The 18,607-nt window shown below is 41.5% G+C and overlaps 1 protein-coding gene across 1 annotated transcript in view; it reads left to right on the forward strand.

The window, feature by feature from the left end:
• cacna1fb (calcium channel, voltage-dependent, L type, alpha 1F subunit) overlaps positions 1–11,015 on the forward strand; it is a 66,182-nt gene extending 55,167 nt beyond the window's left edge. The window contains exons 40-51 of the mRNA XM_085780753.1: positions 2,381–2,482; positions 2,808–2,938; positions 3,150–3,281; positions 3,365–3,425; positions 4,229–4,454; positions 4,566–4,673; positions 4,754–4,890; positions 7,513–7,625; positions 7,759–7,954; positions 9,187–9,249; positions 10,407–10,507; positions 10,584–11,015. Of these exons, the coding sequence (XP_085636879.1) occupies positions 2,381–2,482; positions 2,808–2,938; positions 3,150–3,281; positions 3,365–3,425; positions 4,229–4,454; positions 4,566–4,673; positions 4,754–4,890; positions 7,513–7,625; positions 7,759–7,954; positions 9,187–9,249; positions 10,407–10,507; positions 10,584–10,847 (1,634 nt within the window). The 3' untranslated portion in view covers positions 10,848–11,015. The remainder of the gene's footprint in view (positions 1–2,380; positions 2,483–2,807; positions 2,939–3,149; positions 3,282–3,364; positions 3,426–4,228; positions 4,455–4,565; positions 4,674–4,753; positions 4,891–7,512; positions 7,626–7,758; positions 7,955–9,186; positions 9,250–10,406; positions 10,508–10,583) is intronic.
• The last annotated feature ends 7,592 nt before the right edge of the window (positions 11,016–18,607 follow it).

Consider the following 18,607-nt stretch of genomic DNA (forward strand, 5'->3'; position numbering starts at 1 on the left):
GATGGATGAAGGAATTTGAACTGACCCCAGACACACACTGGATACAGTCTAGGTCCTGTCAGCTTCATGTCAGCTGACCCATCTCTGATCAACCATAAGGTTCTGCTGAGTCTGTGGTAGAGATCAAGACAGTTGTATCGGTTTTATCACAACTGTATGACACTATAACAACATCCTCACCACATGTAACCATGGTTCAAAGGTTCAAAGGTTACTTTATTTGTACCCTCAGGTACATTTTGTTTGCAGTGAATCACATTTATGACAAAACAGCACAGTACATGCAACAGGACATACATATAAAGTGACAACAGTGCTCGAGGGTAAGAGATTAAAATGAATCAAATAAGACCAAATAAAAACCAACAGCTCTCAAGGTTTCTTCCCTATGTTAATGTGACCGATGGCTGCTGGGATAAAACTATTTTTGTACTGCTTAGTTTTACAGGCTGGTACCTTGAGCCTCCTGCCTGATGGGAGCAGCTGAAACTCAGCATTGAACCGTCATTCAGGATGGAGCCAGCCATCCTCTGTAACTGCTTGGTGTACAGGGATGGTGGGTAGAGCTGGGCCTCAGCAATCAGCCTGCTCGCCCATTTCACTATTTGGTTCAGGCAGTTTTTGTTGTAAAGAGACAAGTTTCCAAACCAAGAGACAAGACAGAAGAATAAAACAGATTCAATAAAAGCCTGATAAAACAAGGTCAGCATGGTTCTGTCGATGTGGAAAGATGACAGTTTCCTCAAACAGTGCAGGCGCTGGTGTCCCTTTTTACACACAGCTTGGCAGTTTGCCTCGAAGTTCAGTTTAGTTCCAAGATATTTATATGTATTGACACACTCCACCGTCTGACCTTTTAGAGTTGTCTCTTGATCATGGGCCCACTTGCGAAAGTCAGTGAGACATTAGTTTTAGCAATGTTCATTTGGAGGAAAGACTTTTCACACCAGTCAAGGAAGTCATTGACAACAGGGCCGTGGCTCGTCTCATCGTCCTGTAGAAGTAACGCTGAGTAACGGCGTCAATAACAGTAACGGCGTTGTAAAGGGGGAAACAGTCATTTATTTATTTACTCGTTACTGAAAAAAGTAGCGCCGTTAGTAACGCCGTTTATTTTAAAGGGATAGAAGCATTTTTTAAAAGTGGGGTTGTATGATCTACAAATAGCCCCTAAGTACCTTAACTGCAGTAGAAGACTCTCTGCACTCCTCCCGTTAGCAACGCCAGCCCATAGCCCTGCCCAGAGATTTACAACATACAGTGTTGTGAATGGACCCAAAGAAACGGCCTATTTTCGTGGCCTAAAAGAGGTTTGACCTGAAAAACTATTTTACCTGTTCACTATAATACAATTTTTTCCAGCCCCTCAAAGTGCAGGAAAAACGCAGTTTTTATCTGGAGCTAACCAACTCACGTATCCCTTTGCCCAGGGTTAGCGCCCGCCGATCAGCAGTTGGTTAGCTCCAAATAAAAACTGCATTTTTCCTGCACTTTGAGGGGCTGGAAAAAATTGTATTATAGTGAACAAAGGAACTGTGTATTTTTTTTCAGGTAAAACCTCTTTTAAGCCGCAAAAATAGGACTTTTCTTTGGGTCTGTTCACAACAATGTATGTTGTAAATCTCTGGGCAGGGCTATGGGCTGGCGTTGCTAACGGGAGGAGTGCAGAGAGTCTTCTACTGCAATTAAAGTACTTAGGGGCTATTTGGAGATCATACAACCCCACTTTAAAAAAATGCTACTATCCCTTTATAGCCGTTATTCCCATCAGTGTCTATAATACACATTCTACATCTCGGAGCCGATGTCTTTCCACATACGGGCTTCCTTCTCCTTACAAATGGGCAGAGCTCCGTGGGAAACAGTAGGGGAGACGCCAAGAGAGAATCAGGGTCTGACACCGACACACACGTGCATGTAAAGACAAGCGCACCACTACATGACGCGCGTCTATATTGAAAGTAATGCGTATGTGCACACAAAAGACAATACATCTGAACGACGCCCCAACATGCACACACACCCGTTTTAATCAATTAAGGCGGCTGCTGAAATCACTTAGACGGCCGCCTGCCAGGGGAAAAAATGTTTGTAAAATATAACACCATACCACCTTTATGCTTTTCATGTGGCGCACCCCCTAGCGGCGGCTTGCGCACCACTTTGGGAATCCCTGAAAGGATGAACAGGAGAGGAGAAAGCACACATCCTTGCAGGGAGCCAGTAGAGGAAGAAACCTGATCGGAGTGAACTCTTCACTCTTTTTTTGTGTCCTGTTTGTTAAAAAGTCACCAACTATACGTCTGTTTGTGGCAATAAGTCAGTTACAGTCTTTGGTCATAAATCAAATCTGACCCCACCCACTGTGTGCTGTTGCTAGGTAACCCTGACCAAGAGAACGAAGAACTGAGGGTGATCATCAAGAAGATTTGGAAAAGAATGAAACCAAAACTACTGGATGAGGTCATACCACCACATGAAGGTAGGCTACTAATACTACTGCAAGTACTAGGCTACTAATTCTCCTGCAAGTAGTATGAATAACACTACATGTTCTACTAATACTTTTAGAGGTACTGTTACTTCAAGTAGTACTAATACTACAAGTGTACTACTTCAAATACTACTGTAGCCTACTCCCTACAAGTAGCCTACCACTAATACTGCTGCAAATACTGCAGCAAGTGCTGATATGGCAGAAACTACAACTAATAGTAGTGACAGTAGGAAAATGACTGATAGTAGTGACAGTAGTGCTGGTGCTCCTGTGAACAGCACACACTCACCTCTCCTGTTTCCTGCTGCAGAGGAGGAAGTCACAGTCGGGAAGTTCTATGCCACTTTCCTGATCCAGGATTATTTCAGGAAGTTCAGGAAGAGGAAAGAGAAGGGAACTCTGCCTGGAGAGTCCGACTCCGCCAACCCATCTGCTATCCAGGTCAAACATGAGTTTTCTTTGACTGATGTGAGTCTTGTCTGTGATGTCAGAACCAGGAAACAGATCCTCTGTGTACGTGGTCTGTGTCTTTTAGATATTTAGGAGACCAGACACCACAGACCGCCTAATTCTCTGTGTAACTGTTAATGTTGGTGAGACGGTAACCATGACAATGTGATAAAACACGGTGTATTAATGTGTATGTCTGTAGCTGTGTAAAGCCGGTCTGAAGACCCTGCAGGATCTGGGTCCAGAGATGCGTCTGGCTCTGAATGAGGACTTTGAGGAGGATGACGAGGCCATGATGGAGGACGAGGAGCTGGAGGAAAACACTGCATACAAGGTCTTTTCTTACACACACTGGAAATAACTCAATACTGATGTCACAGGTCAAAGGTCACAGCTTCTGACCGTGTGTGTCTGCAGGGTGAAAATGGTTTTGGTCCAGAGAAGGATCGACGAGGCTCCATCCTGACCACACCCACTGGTAAACAACAACAACAACACACACTCACATCACACACGTTTTATCAATGGTTGTTATCCAGCTGCAGACATACTGAAGTGATTTGGTTTCAGGTGGAGCCACGTGGCTTTTGTCAAGCAGATCGTGAAACTATGGAGCACCTTTTTTATTCTTGTCCGGTAGTAACACAATTTTGGCAAACCTTGTTTGACTGGTTAAAAAGTAAAATGGATAACATTTAATTTAATAAGGATTAAGTATTTGTATTCAATGAAAATGTTCCTCCAAGTGTCAGATCTAATCAATAGAATTATCATTTTATCATTTTATCACATTCACACTTGCAAGTTGAAAGGCAGATCTCCCTTAATGATGTGTTTTAGGAATGAGTTGAATAAGTACTTCGGTGTCTTGGTTTTGCTGCTGGATGAATATGAGAAAATGAGAAAAATGAGAAAATGTATAAATGTATGAAGCCATGTAGATTTTATTTATGGTAATTGAGATGAAAATGTATTGTTAAAGGGATAGTTCACCCAAAATTGAAATTTCACTCATTATCTACTCACCCTCATGTGGACTAAGGGCTGGGAGAAGTTTCAGAGTCCTCCGTGGCTTCTCTGAGTTACAGGGGGTCTCGGCGTAGCAGTGCATGTCAATAAAACGGTTGCAAATGGATACCAACTGTCTTCGTAACAACAAGACACACCAAAAAACATCCAAATACCTCCATGCTGCTCGTATGTAATGTCCGTCTTGTATTGAAGCCCCGAAATGCAAAATTGTTCCGAATTGTCCCCCCCCCCCACCCTGTCTGTCTGCAGGTCCTGGTGGCGTTGTCGGGGATGGAGGAGTGTCCAATGGAGGTCTGATCCACCGGGTCGGTTCTCTCACCAAGATGCCAAACGGCAGCGAAAACGAGGAACATATTTACCGTGGAGACAACATGAGGTCGTCCGTCAATCATCATCATCACCACCACCCATCAGCGAAGAACGGCGTGCTGGACCACGGCCACAAGAGAGCATCATACTACAAACATCATGGAAGGTAGGCCTTCATACAACCTTGATGAGAGGATTTAACAGGAGTCTGTCACCATTCAGGTCTGTATGGATTGACAGGTACTTGAGCCAATCACTCTTCATGCTTGTTCTGCAGGAGGGACTCAAGGGACAGATACTGGAGGAATGGGGACACGGAGGCATATGGAGAGCAGGGTTACTACAGCAGAGAGGAGGACAATGACAGCATCACCTCCAGAGACAGGTCCACTGACAGACATGTACACAGACAGACAGATGTGTGTGTGTGTGTGTGTGTGTGTTAAAACCTGTTTGTTTTTTCAGACATTACCCTGATGAGCCTCCTCTGTACAGAGACCAGTATGATGGCCACGCCCCCTACAACAACAGTAACTATGGTAACGGTTACAATGACGGCAGGCGGACGACCCGCAGACGGCTGCTTCCTGCCACGCCCACAGGTCAGAAGATTTATTCTGTTGTATACAAACAGACTGAACATTAAAGGGATAGTTCAACTTTTTTGAAGTGGGGTTGTATGAGCTACAAATGCCCATGCCCAAGTACACTAGATGCACAACGGTCAGAAAAATCATCTAGGGTACTTAAGGCGAGACACGGCAGGCAAAAACATCGTTTTTTCATGCACTTATCAATTTTGAGATTTTGGGCTATTTTGCTTCCATAACATGTCTTCTTTCAGACTAATACAAAAAAATAGTCTAAAATACACATTATGGGTGTTTATTTTACTTCACTTTGACTGGTGTCGCCTGTAGATTTCTCCTAAATTCACCAGAACTGAGCGTTCTATCGCAGAGCGAGCCGCGTCTGTTCAGACTCCTGTCATATCAGGTATCGCTGTGAAGCTCTCTCTCTCTCTCTCTCTCTCTCTCTCTCTCTCTCTCTCCTGCACTAATGTGTCGGTTCCAAAAATGGTCATTTCCTTTGTACCAGTGACGAATCGTAAAAGTACGAGGGAGGGTCTCATTGGCTGGTGTCGTTTTCCGACAGCGTGATTCGTTTAGAAGCATCACGTGATGCGCTCTGAACAGCATGGAGGGACTTTTAAAAACGGGGAAAGGAAATCGATTTAAATCCTCACGTAAAATAAAACAGCAACTCTCACTTGCTAGACAACAAAAGACACAGCACAGAAACTCACCGAGCCATAAGATCCCTTTACAAAGTGCGTCATCGCGGAAGCTGTCACCCGTAAAAAACGAGTGTTTGCCGCCGGAGACCAGCGCGATACACAGCGGTGGCTTTTTTTTTTTTTTTTTTTTTACACATCAGACGTCTGAATGAACTGATCGGAGATTTAATATGTCCCTGCGCTGGTACAGGGCTTAAAATGAACATCGATCCTCAGAATCACGTGTTGTGCAGTAGTTTACTTCTCAGTGACAGAGGTGAAACGGATGTGACACTGACATGGGCCAGATATGATTTTTAGCCAGACAGAGAGAAACTGAAAACATTGGTTGTCATACAGATGAGCCCAACTAGGCTACACCTAAAGTGTTTCTTATTTTTACTTTTATTTTTATTTATTTATTTTTTTTCTCTGACCTACTGGCCCACACACCTTAAAATTCACAGTGGCCAGACACTCTTGTTTCCAGTAACAATGGGCTCTATGCACAGCTCCACTGCTTTCTAAATTCAAGGCAGCTCTTTTATTTACTGACAAACTGATTAATCCAGGTGTGTCTGACCAATCAGACACACCTGGATTAATCAGTTTGTCCAATAATGTAACACAGGAAACAAAGGAGCTGCCTGAAGTTCAGGAAGTAGAGCTGTGCATAGAGCCAATTTGTGGAATTTTTGCAATAGAATCTTTAAAGGCCGTTTTCTCAAAATGAGCTTTTTCTTATACTCTGGACCCGAAATCTCCAGTTCAGCAGCACTTATAGACACCAAACCTTCCAGTTGTATTCCTGCCTATATTCTGAAGGTTTTTTACAGAGGGGATTGTTGATATATCATTCACAGCCTCATTTATACAACAATTTATACCTAAAAACAGGGCGAAATTTGATTTTTTAGGGCTGGTGACAGTATTTTCTCATTTACAAAGTGATAAAAAGAGATATTCAAAATCCCCTCTGTAAAAACTTTTGACTTTAATATGTCAACAAAATAAAACAAGAATTTTGAAAGTGGCTTTATCCAATCTTCAGATTTCGGGTCTGGAAATGTACACAAATTCACGCATATTTAATTATATAATGTCTAATTTCCATATGTAAGCATAATATTTAAGAAAACATGTAATACAAAAAATAATTGTCTCAATCTAAGTAATAAACATAGAAAGTTTCATGGCAATAGCTGTTAGTTAAATTTTTTACCCTATTCACCTGGGGTGTCTCGCCTTAAAGGACAATTCCGGGCAAAATCAACTCGGGGGTGTATTTTCCTAACATTTTAGGTCTAAAAGAAGCAATCTGAAGATTTTCAGTTTAATTGCTCCTGTTTTGCGGTAGTTGTGTCTGTCTCGGCAGCAATGAATGGGAGCGGATGCAATTTCCGCTGCTTAGGCTGTTTACATCCCTCAAAGCCACAATTTTTTTCCACAGACAGCGTCAGATGGCGACTCAAACATGCACCCAGAAGTTTATTTACTTCAAGCAAGCCAACATGTTTGTAAAACTAGATCTAATACAAAGTCTCCCGGAGTCTCACGCGAGACCCAAGTTGCCGTGCTCGGTGTGTTCAGGTGCAGTAGGAAAGGCAAGGCAAGGCAAGGCACAGGAGAGGAGAGGAGAGGAGAGGAGAGGAGAGGAGAGGAGAGGAGAGGAGAGGAGAGGAGAGTTGTACTCAGGGTCAGGGTGATGTCATCTAGAGTAGCGATCTGATTAGAGAAAGTGTCCCTGAGATGTTTAGGTCCAAACACGATGACCTCAGTTTTATCTGAATTCAGTAGCAATGGGCATTTGTAGCTCATACAACCCCACTTCAAAAAAGTTGAACTATCCCTTTAAAGTTATTTCTGATCTACATCCAACACACCTGACACACACCTCAGTGGTGACAGGAGAGTGATGCAGTGCGTTTGTTTCGTTGTCGTTGGCCAGGTCGGAAGCCCTCCTTTAACATCCAGTGTCTGAGGAGACAAGGGAGCAGTGATGACCTTCCCATCCCCGGAACCTACCACCCCACCTCTCCACCACGCCGCGCACGCACACAGGTGACACGCACACACACACACACACACACACACACACACACACACACACACACACACACACAGCACATAGCAAACACACGCTTCTTCTGGAGAATCTAACTTGTCCCTCCTCATTTCCTGTCCTCTTCCTCAGACGTACAACAATTATGAGTCTCGTCACTCCTCTGGTCGCTCCTCGGCGGCCTCCTCTGCTTCCTGGGCCAACCCGTGTCCTCGCCGCGGACGCCTCCTCTACGCTCCCCTCATCCTGGTGGAGGAGGAGGGCAGTCCACCCTGGGGCGGAGGAGGAGTTCACGGGGGTGAGGGGAAGAAGGGAGCAGCAGGAAGAGGTGAGGAGAGTAGACCCTGTAAGAGATGTTCTCATGTCCCGGAGCCAACGGTGCGTTCACAGACTGTCCGTACAAATCCTGTTGTTCCAGCTCGGGGTCTTTGAAGATGCACTTCATCTGGACTGATTTACACTGTGGGCTGTTGCCTAGCAAAGTGGGTGCAACCCCAGTAACCCAGTCGCTGGAACAGGTTGGGCCACAAAGGATCCACCTGTTGGACTGGAGAAACCACTGGAAGAGACTGACACTAACCTTGTTTCCATCCACACGTTTTTATTCGCATCAAGCAATATTGAATGAAAAATGCCTTGTAAAATGTAAAATTTGATTAATTAAAGCAGAAGTAAGCGATCCGGTGGTTTTGGCTAACTTCCTGTCAGCCGATGGAGTTAGCAGTCCCCGCCCTCGTCCCTACGTCACCACATTCACGCGCATCCCTTGGCTGCACACACAGAGAGGACCGCCCCTTTATGCCGTTCTCTCTCCTCGTTGGATAAAGGTTGTAGGATACAAGGAAAGTTTTCTGCAGGTGAACAGGACAGACTGGCTTCATGTGAAGAATCTCCATCTCCCAGAACAGTTTGAAGCACTGCCGTTCACAACCCACCTCCGCTGTCTGTAGTAGTTAACATGCGCTGCATCTGCATCAAAGCCGTGTTTAGATGACAGCCATGTGGCATTATAAACACCAGTCTATAGAGCCTGTAAGTTGCCTATTTACCAACTTCACTTGGCTGGCGTGTGTATGGCTCCAGCAGCTCCTCACACAGCCTGACCTCAGATAGTCGGTTAAAGATGAAGGATGGATGTCCTTCTATTTTATGATTTAGTACAAAAATGAATGGAAACACCTTAAACTGCAAGAAAACAATTCGATACAGCAATATGATCGCAAAACAGCACATGACGTCATTACGCACGGCTTTTTATTTAATTTAAAGGTCTGAGATGGAAACGCACTTGAGTCGGCATTGTTCACATTCATATTTTTATCGATCTTGAGATTATTCGATCGACAAGTGGATGGAAACATGGTTACAGACTTTCAGTGTAATCATGTGAGAGTAACCATGGTGATGGCGTCACAACGATCCAGGCACATGTCACCGTGAATGTCTCATTAGTTTACAGCCGGTGTGGTTTTCTGACAGAACTGAACAGCAGTGTGATGCAGACTGGTCATGTGACTAATGTCTATCATAACTCAAGTGTTTGTGCTGTTCCCCAATCAGGTGTCAGTGTGACAGGTGCAACGCCCAGACCGGCCTGGTACGGTGGCCCTGTGGGGACATCAGGTAGGAAGCAACTGAAGTGAAACACTGAGATTGAGATTTATTTATTTATTTATTTCATGTTAATTGAATCAGACTTCATCACACACAATTTCAGTTACGCAATACAAGCAACATGACCGAAAGGGAAAACGGGAGAAGCATAAAGCTTATCAGGTCCCACCCCGATTACCATTCAATTTCATCACAATTTTTCTTTCTTAGCATACAGTACATGATCCAGACAGCCAGTCCAGAATAACGTTAAACCCCTTTCTCTGGGTTTAAATCAATTTATAATTGTTTAGAATAGAATTTCGTATTTCTTTTTTAAAAGCCCACAAGTTTCTTGATTTTTTAACCCCATCATCTAGTTTGTTCCACTGTTTGAGACCAGTGACTGAGATAGAAAAGGATTTTAGCGTAGTTCTCACTCTCCTCTGCCTAAATAACATATTCCCTCTCAGATTGTGTGTCACATCTCTGTCTGTGAAAAAAACCTTGTAAGTTATGTGGAAGGTCTCTGTTTACAGCCCTGTACATAATCTGCAGAATTTTGTAGTTGATTAAGTCGTGTAGTTTGAGGATTTTTGCATTGATGAACAACTGGTTTGTGTGCGCTCTGTACTGGGCATAGTGTAGAATTCTTACAGCTCTTTTTTGAAGTGTGAACAGGGGGTGCATGACACTTTTGTACGTGTTTCCCCGCACTTCTGCACAGTATTGCAAATGTGGTGATACTAATGCTGAATAAATTACATGGAGTGACTTCTGATTTAATATTTTTTGAGCTTTCCATAGGACGGACACACTCCTGGCCAACTTGTTTTGCAAGTGTTTTATGTGTGGTCTCCAACTTAACATATCATCCATAATTACTCCTAAGACTTTATTCTCGCTAACTCTACCCATTCACCTTTATATTTACTCTTATTGTAGCCTTTTTTTAGTTTTTGCCAGGTTTTTGTGATTTTGAGTTTATTTATGTTAAACCACACGTGTAGTTTAGACATTTCATTATTGACTGTCTCAGCTAGTTGGTTCAACTCATTCCCAGAACAGAAGATATTTGTGTCATCGGCGAATAATATTAGTTTTTAAAGCATTAGATACTTTGTATATGTACAGTATAAACAATTTTGGACAGAACGTTGAGGAACGGTTCCTGTTTTCTCCCTCAGCGCCGCCGCCGTACAGAGCCTACACCACGCTCAGGGTTCCGTCTCAGCTCGGGGCGCAGTTCACCGAGAAACGAGGATCAGCTGACAGTCTGGTGGAAGCGGTGAGGAAGCGTTGATTGATCACTGATCGGTGGCAGCGTGTCAGACCACAGTCACTGATCTTTCTTCCCTCTGCAGGTCCTGATCTCTGAGGGTCTCGGCCTTTATGCCCGAGATCCAAAGTTTGTGGCGTTTGCGAAGCGAGAGATCGCCGACGCGTGCCACATGACGGTGGACGAGATGGAACTGGCCGCCAGCGACCTGCTCGGCTCGGGGAGTCACGGCCTCCTTGGCAACGCCGCTGCTGACCCCGCTGCGCTCTACAGTGACGAGGAGCCAATCAGGACGGGCCGCGATGAGGATGAACTTGCAGATGAGATGACCTGTGTGACATCATTCTAATGCTCTGGACTGATCACGGATAAGAGAGAGAGACTGAGACGGACGGGGCATCAGCAATGTATCAACCTGTCTGGGTCTGATTGATGGGACATGTGAGGAATCAGGAGACAAGACAGAGGGGCGGGGCTTAATCAAGGCTAAACTGAAAGAGTTTGGTTGAAGGTGAATGAAGTTGAGACAAAGATTTCAGGAGATGAATACATGAGGAAAGAGGTAAAATATAAAGGGAGGAAGAACAGGGGGAATAAAAGATGAAGAGGGAAAAAATGCTGATAAAAGGTGGAGAAAGAAAGAGAAGACACAAGGATAAAGATTTAAGAAAAGAGTTTGGGAAGAAGAGAATATATACAAAAACTGTGAATAGTGGAGGAAGACAGAAAAGAAGGGACAAATGAAATTGGAGGAACAAATGGAGATAAAAAGAGAACTGAAAAAAGAATTACAGAGTGAGAAGAGTTGAAAAAGACAACATGGTCAGGAAAGAGGAAAAGAAGAAAAATGAAAAAACAATACACGTCGTCATGGTGACACTGGCTGTTTGACACCACCAAGCAGATGGATCTGTGAACAGAGCTGACTGGACACAGGCCTGGGGGCCCTGGGGGCCCCTGTCCAAAGACCAGAACTAGACAGTGTGTGTCCCTTCAACATGGGATCACACTATACCCACAATGCACTTTTGCTGTGCATCAGTTTGGTCTTACAGGTTTGATGAACAATGTTTTTGAATATTTGGTACCTAACTCATGTACATAGTGATGTTCATACTCACCAGAAATTATACTTTTAAAATTGCAAAACTTTGAATTGATTATTGCAATTTTTAAAGAGGGAATTAAGACGATGTGATGATTGACAGAGGTGGTTTTTAAACATGTCATTGCTGTAAATTCAGTGGTAGTATTAGTGTTATTATTGATTCAATTTCAGAACTAGATTTGTGTGCAGAAGTTAATTCATTCCTGCTGTTAATTTGACTTCAAATAATAAACAGATATAGTTTATTTGTCAGTCTGACTTTCATCCTAGTTTGATATCACCATCATCTTCACTAACATCCTCACTGTGGCTCATGTGTTCTTGCAGTTAATGAATATCTTGCTTACACTGTGTAACTCCACCATCTCTCTGATATGACCTTATGTGAAATGTCTCCATTGTTTGTAGTGAGTTAAGAGCAGGAATGAGTCAACTGTGTTCAGATTCAGTCGCTGACTTCTTTTAATACTGTTGAAAGCTGTGTTTAATATATTTCTCATATTTTATGAAGGTGTATTTTTATTCTCATAAACTAAGTTGTCTACAATCAGACGATGAACTGAAAAGCCTTTTTTTGGATTATGTTGTTTTCTATTTGACAGGAGAAACTGGGTGTTTGTGAAGTGTGTTTTCTTTTTTTAATGTTTGATATTTTGTATTCATTCTGACAGAGAGGACTGGCTTGTTCCTGTTGATTTGTTTGATTACGGACAGCTGACAGTCCGCTGTGTTTCTGTCTCGTCTGAAATTTTGTGTTTCCGTCAGATTTTTTGTTTTTCTTTCCAACAGTTTGGACAGTTTTCCAGCAGTTAAGGGCTTTTCGATTTCACGCCTGGATTTCCCCATGAATCCTCCTCAGATGTTGAGAACTGAGAACCGGCTCTGTCTGGACCTATATTTACCTCAAATAAAGACCGACTAAGCTGCTGTCTGACCTCCTTCATGTTTTGTTTTTTCAAAACAGGCTTATAGAAAAGAAAACAATATGTTTCATGTTTCATTTCATAGTTGTAATACAGTATAAAAACATCGTCTACTATAATGGGTTATAATAATGTACAAAGACAGTATTTTTTTATGACTCACTGAATGTTTTGGACACAAACTGATCAAAGGGCAGTTTTCTGCTGGCTGAGGGTCAGTTGGATGGAGAAGAACAGACAAATACATGAGGAAAGAACATAGAAAAGGATTATGATCCTAATAATTTACAAAAATATACAAAAAATGCCATGGATTTAAAAAAAAAAAAAAAAAAAGATTATTACAGTACAACATTTATTGTATAATTATTTAATTTATTGCATAATAACTCACAACATCTCATGCATGAACACTAGATACTAGATGCCGCCTCTGACGCTGCTGCCCATTGGAACGGATCGTCGCCGCCGCCGCCATCTTGAGGGGGAGGTGAATGGGTTTTGTTATGTTTTGTTTTACCTCGTACTGCCGTTCGTGAGACATAGATATATATACGTTTATATATCTATGTTCGTGACATGCATGACGTCATCTATGGTTTTTACCATAGGAACTCCCCCCCAAGATGGCGGCCGCGACGACATTCCTGACAAGCCCGAATGCGGCATCTACGTGTATATATCTATGCTTATAAGTAATACAGTAAAAATGGTCACAAAAAATAATCAGAATCAGCTTTCATGGCATGATATTAAAGCAGAAGTAAGCGATAATTTTTGTGTTAATATAAGTCTTAAATAGTTATATCTTCCGACAGCAATCACTTAGAGTGTTTGGACCGAAACACGGGTCTCTCAGTCACTCTGCTCTGCTCTGAGCCGAGGAGAAAACTTTTCTCGTATCCTACAAGTTTTATCCAATGAGGAGAGAGAACGGCATGTAGGGCTGTGTGTGCAGCCAAGGGATGCGCGTGAACGTGATGACGTAGGGACGAGGACTAGTGATGTTCGATACCACAAATTTCCTTTTTTTTCTCCTTTCTGATCCGATACTGAGTAAAATTCAGGCTGGTATCGGCGATACTGATCCGATTACCGATACTTTGTGCAAATGCACCTAATGTGCCTGGTAAATCTTTTTTAAAAAAAGAAGAAAAAAAGTAGTGTATTTCAAGTCATAACTTCCTAAGGATACAAGACATCAGAATAACATATTTATCTATTTATTTTAAACTCTGAAGTATAGGTAGCGGCCTCGTTTACAATATAGCCCAGCTAATTAGTGCTGAAAGCATTCACACTATTGTTCTTCTGTTCGGCCATTTTCTTCCGCCTTTTTACGGTCTTCTTCTACAGTAGTCCTTCATACTTTGTGCTATTTCAACAATTCATATATCAAAACGTGCAGCTTTTTCTGGACTTTATCGGATGTATTCAAATTTTTCATACTTTTTATACTTTTTCAAATATTTAACTTTTTCTGATTTTTTTTTTCCCCATAGAGAATGCATTGGAACAGTCTTCAAACTCTTCAAATCTTCTTACTTCTTTCAGCCACTAAAGCTTCACCATACTTTCTGCTAGAGACTTCATTCAAATTCTAAGCTGTAGACAAACTTTTGACTCTATGACTCAGCTTATTGATATCTTCAACAGTTTCTGATATTTGGCAGTTTTAAAATCATTAAGTTTTTTGACAAAATCCAGCTTTATAATGGGTGTGTGTTGCGTCTAACGAGCAGAGCTAGAGTGGTGCCAGAGTGGAGAGAGGCAAAAAAACATTCTAGAGTTTTTCTGGCTAAACTGTCAGCACGGCCACAAATGAAACTCTAGACACATTATTTTCTCCAGTTTTGTAGCCACACTTGTCTTCTGGCTAAAATTCTGGTCAAAAATGCAAAGAGACTTAGATAATAATTTAAAATATTTTTTTAAATGCAACCAGGGAGCTCTCTGCTCTCATTCAGCCCAATGCATTTTTTCACAGCAGCAGGAGAAGGAGCTCAACTTTGTAACTTGCTGTTAAGTGCTTTTTAATTCGTTTTAATTCACCAAAAAATAGTCACAGGTCACAAAAAAGTCATCTTCTTACTTGGTGTGGCTAATTTCTGCACTTTCCTTACTTTTTTTTTTAAGCAGAAGCCAGTGATCCTCTTATTAAAGGTTTTCTTTGCCCCTCACCTACTGTCTGTGTCTGTAGCCTAGTGGTTAAGTTGCTGGGCTGAAGACCTGAAGGTTGCTAGTTCAAATCTTGCCTCAATAACAATTATAGTGAATTATTTTCCCAGTTGTCCTCTGTTGACTTCTGATAACTTGCTTCATGTTGAAACTGCTGCTCTCAGCCTGAAATTCACAGAAATTTCCATTGTAAGTCATTCAAGCTTGACTCTCAAGCTTTCTTGGTGTTGACGCAGTGTGTTTCCAACAGGTGCAGCTTTGGGCTTGTTAACTTCAGAGTGAGACAGAGTGCAGCTCATCAACAGACAACAGTCTTTGCAACTGTGTGTACAATGTGGCCTAGAGGCAGAGTGAAAGTCAACTGACCATGAGATTTTGGGTTTGATTCCTACCTTGGTCAAACATTTGTATGGTGATCACTGCTTGCACTATTTTCACAAAAAAGTCCTCTACTTACTTGTTGTGGCTCATTTCTACTCTTTTTTTTTTTTTAAAGCATCATTGAAAAATCTCACATTCATCAAACTCTCAACTCTCAACCTCTACTTCATCAGAAGTGTTGGAGTAGCCCAGTGGATAAGGTTCCTGCCATCTGACCACAAGGTCACTGGTTCAAATCCCACCTGAGCAGTCTTGTTAGTGTGTCAGCCACTTTGAACTGGTCTGGTCACATGATCAAACTTGATAATGCATATGCGCTCCCACCTATTCTCTTTACCTCTTTCAATCTTGGTTTGTGTTAACATGTTTCTTGTTTATACCACTGCACTAAGATTGATTTGCACTGGAACTTTGAAAACCAAGAACACAGCAGAGAAAAGCAAAGCTCTTGAATTTGCACAGGCTTAAAGCTCTTGAATGATTTGTATCCATCATTTCTTGTCCTGCGCTGCCCACTATGGGACTTCACTGGCAGAATTCACCTCCCCTCCCCCCGCCTTCAATTGGTTACAGGTGTTCGTTATCTCATTGATTATTTGTACCACATCATCACATTACAATGAATGACAACAGTCTTGTAAACAGTGTGCTCTCTGTGGCGAAGCGGCAGAGTAAAGGTTTAGTGATCATGAGATCATGGGTTCGACTCCTGCCTCAGTCATGTCATTGCTTGACTTTACTTGACTGATTCCAACTATTCAGCTGTCACTAGACAGTCTTTGATTCCTCACAGTATAAAGCTGATTGTAACTCAGGTCCTTGGTGGCCATGTGGTTAGTATGTTAGGTTACCACTCATGAAGTTGTGGGTTTAATTCCTTCCTTGGACATGTTTCTTGCATGTCATTACGCATGTCTTTGTCAATTTATTCTGCTAATTCAGGGATATACAGGGATTTCCAACAGTGTGTTTCCAACAGGTGCAGCTTTGGGCTCATTAACTTCAGAGTGAGACAGAGTGCAGCTCATCAACAGACAACAGTCTTTGCAACTGTGTGTACACTGTGGCCTAGAGGCAAAGTCAAAGTCTACTGACCATGAGATTGTGGGTTCAATTCCTAGCTTGGTCAAACATTTGTATGGTGATCACTGCTTGCACTATTTGCTAATTCTGCAACAGCGTTCAGCTGCTTTCAGCATTCACACGCATTTCCATCAGGAAATGCTACTTTATCTAGTTCAACATTAAAAACCAAACAGAGGACACAATCATACAAAATATGTGAAAATGGTGTTTCAAACACTAAAAAAAGAACATAAGTAAAATAATAAAACCATAAAATAAATAATAAAATAATAAACAAAAGTATTATTTATATAACTGTATTTATTTATTTATAATATTATTTATAATTTTCCCACAGACATTATAGACTTCATCTTCACTGTTTGTGGAGCTGAAATAGCTCACACCTGACTCCTTTTCCGCTCCCCCATTGACTTTACACAGACTGAGAGAAACTGACTTTGCCGCTGTGCTTACGCATTACGCACTTACCCAGGCGGAATCTCAATAGTTGAGTTACTTTCCACCGTGTTCCTGTTAATGATATACGTTACCACAAATGACTGAAGTATCAAAAGTATTGATATTTTCATTTGAGAATCGATTCTAGAGCATACAGACCTGGTATCGGAAGTATCAATATTTCAGTATCGTTCCGCACATCACTAACGAGGACCAATAGATCCATGACGAGGGCGGGGGCTGCTAACTCCATCGGCTGACAAGAAGTTATGGTGCGTTCAAGGCAACTCGTAACTTGTGTTTTTCCAACCTGTGAAGTCGTACCAGTTCGATCTGGTACGAGTTCACGGGTCGGAAGTTACGAGTAGCCGTTATAGTGCACTTTCACAGGTAAAACAGGTCGGAAAAACACGAGTGGGTTGCCTGGAACGCTACAAAGCCGTAAGTTGTGACTTGAAGCTGTAATTTACGGTTTCAAAAGCCTGCCTGGGACGCAGCATTAGCCAAAACGACCGGATCGCTTACTTCTGCTTTAAGAAACAATGAAATAATGTGTAAATAGAATATATATAAATAAAAACAGAATCAAAATGGATAATACAATTGGACGAGATAAAAGGTTACATTTTCTTATTTACAAAATGTTTATAAAATTTGCTTACTTTGTAGTTTGATAAATAGTCTTAGTGCAAGTTATAAATATGAGAATGTTGCGCACATTGTACCATCAAATCATAAAAGGTTGTGAAAATCTAAGTAAGAGTAAAAAAAAATCTGTCTGATTCTTGTGAATGTGACACTACAGTAACAGTAACACCTGGGGGGAAGTCTTTAAAGGAGTCATCACCCGGAAATTGCATTTTTCACATGGAAATTCACTTGGACTGAATTGATAAGTTTTTGGTGGACAAAGGTCAAAGGTCAGTTTATGTAATATCATGAAATCCTGTGGAAGCATCTCAGTGCTGGGAATCAGGAAGAGAGGACTGTGACCATGTTTTGTTTTTTCTTTTTCTTGAATGGAAACAGGCAATATAAACTGACAATACACTGACTAAAAACAGACAAACAGAAAACAAAGGACAGAACAAACCTAACGACATAATAAAACAGGACCAAAAAATGTCAGAAAAGTAAAAAAAAAAAAAAAAAGGACAAAGAGAGAGAGGGAGAAAAAAGGGCATTTCCACCTTATCTTGATTTGTTGCGATATTTTTTTCCAAAAGAAATTGCCGTCACACTTTATTTCTAAAAAAAAATCCATGTTCAGGAGTTTTTTGTTTGGGTCTTAAATATAAATATTTTCCCCAAAAGAATGATCGTGTTTACAATCTGCAGGCATTTTGCATCCAGTAATATGTTTAGTGGTGTAAATTCAAAATGATTCTTTTTCGGTCTTACCCACTTTTGAACGTCTAACCACAATCTGATGTGTACAATAAAAAAATAAATGTAGCTGACCTCCACTTCTTCATTGCAAAATTTACATAATGGAGAGTGTATAGTGTTAAAAATATTAAGTTGTTTATTTGTAGCGGTAGAAAATCTTAATTTGAAAAATTCTAGAATATGAATCAATTGTTAGTGTATAAATAGACCTAAAATAATCTTTCCAGGGAATCAAAGTGTCACTCGTCTTCCCATGTGACGATGTTTCCTGATAAATGGCAGAGATAAGAAAGTGCACGGTGGTGGTTTGAGTTTCTTCTTGTTTTTTGTTACTGGTGTAACAAAGTGAAAGTGTAATGTCATGATGTGATGTGATGTAAGTGAAGATATGGAAGTAGAACAGTATACAGTACATGATAAATGTGACTGGCTGATGGACCTCGTGTACAAATTTCTGTCTGTGCACTCCATGAACCCGAGGTTAAATCAAGTGACACTCAAAGTCATGGAGGGTGAGTTATGACGGAACATAGACACACAGGAGCGCGTGCACACTGAGCAGTATGGCAGCATCATCACACCTACACTGCAGGTCATAGGTAA

The sequence above is a fragment of the Trachurus japonicus genome, chromosome 7, assembly GCF_045865225.1.
Source record: "Trachurus japonicus isolate A0001 chromosome 7, Traja_1.0".
Lineage (NCBI taxonomy): Eukaryota > Metazoa > Chordata > Actinopteri > Carangiformes > Carangidae > Trachurus > Trachurus japonicus.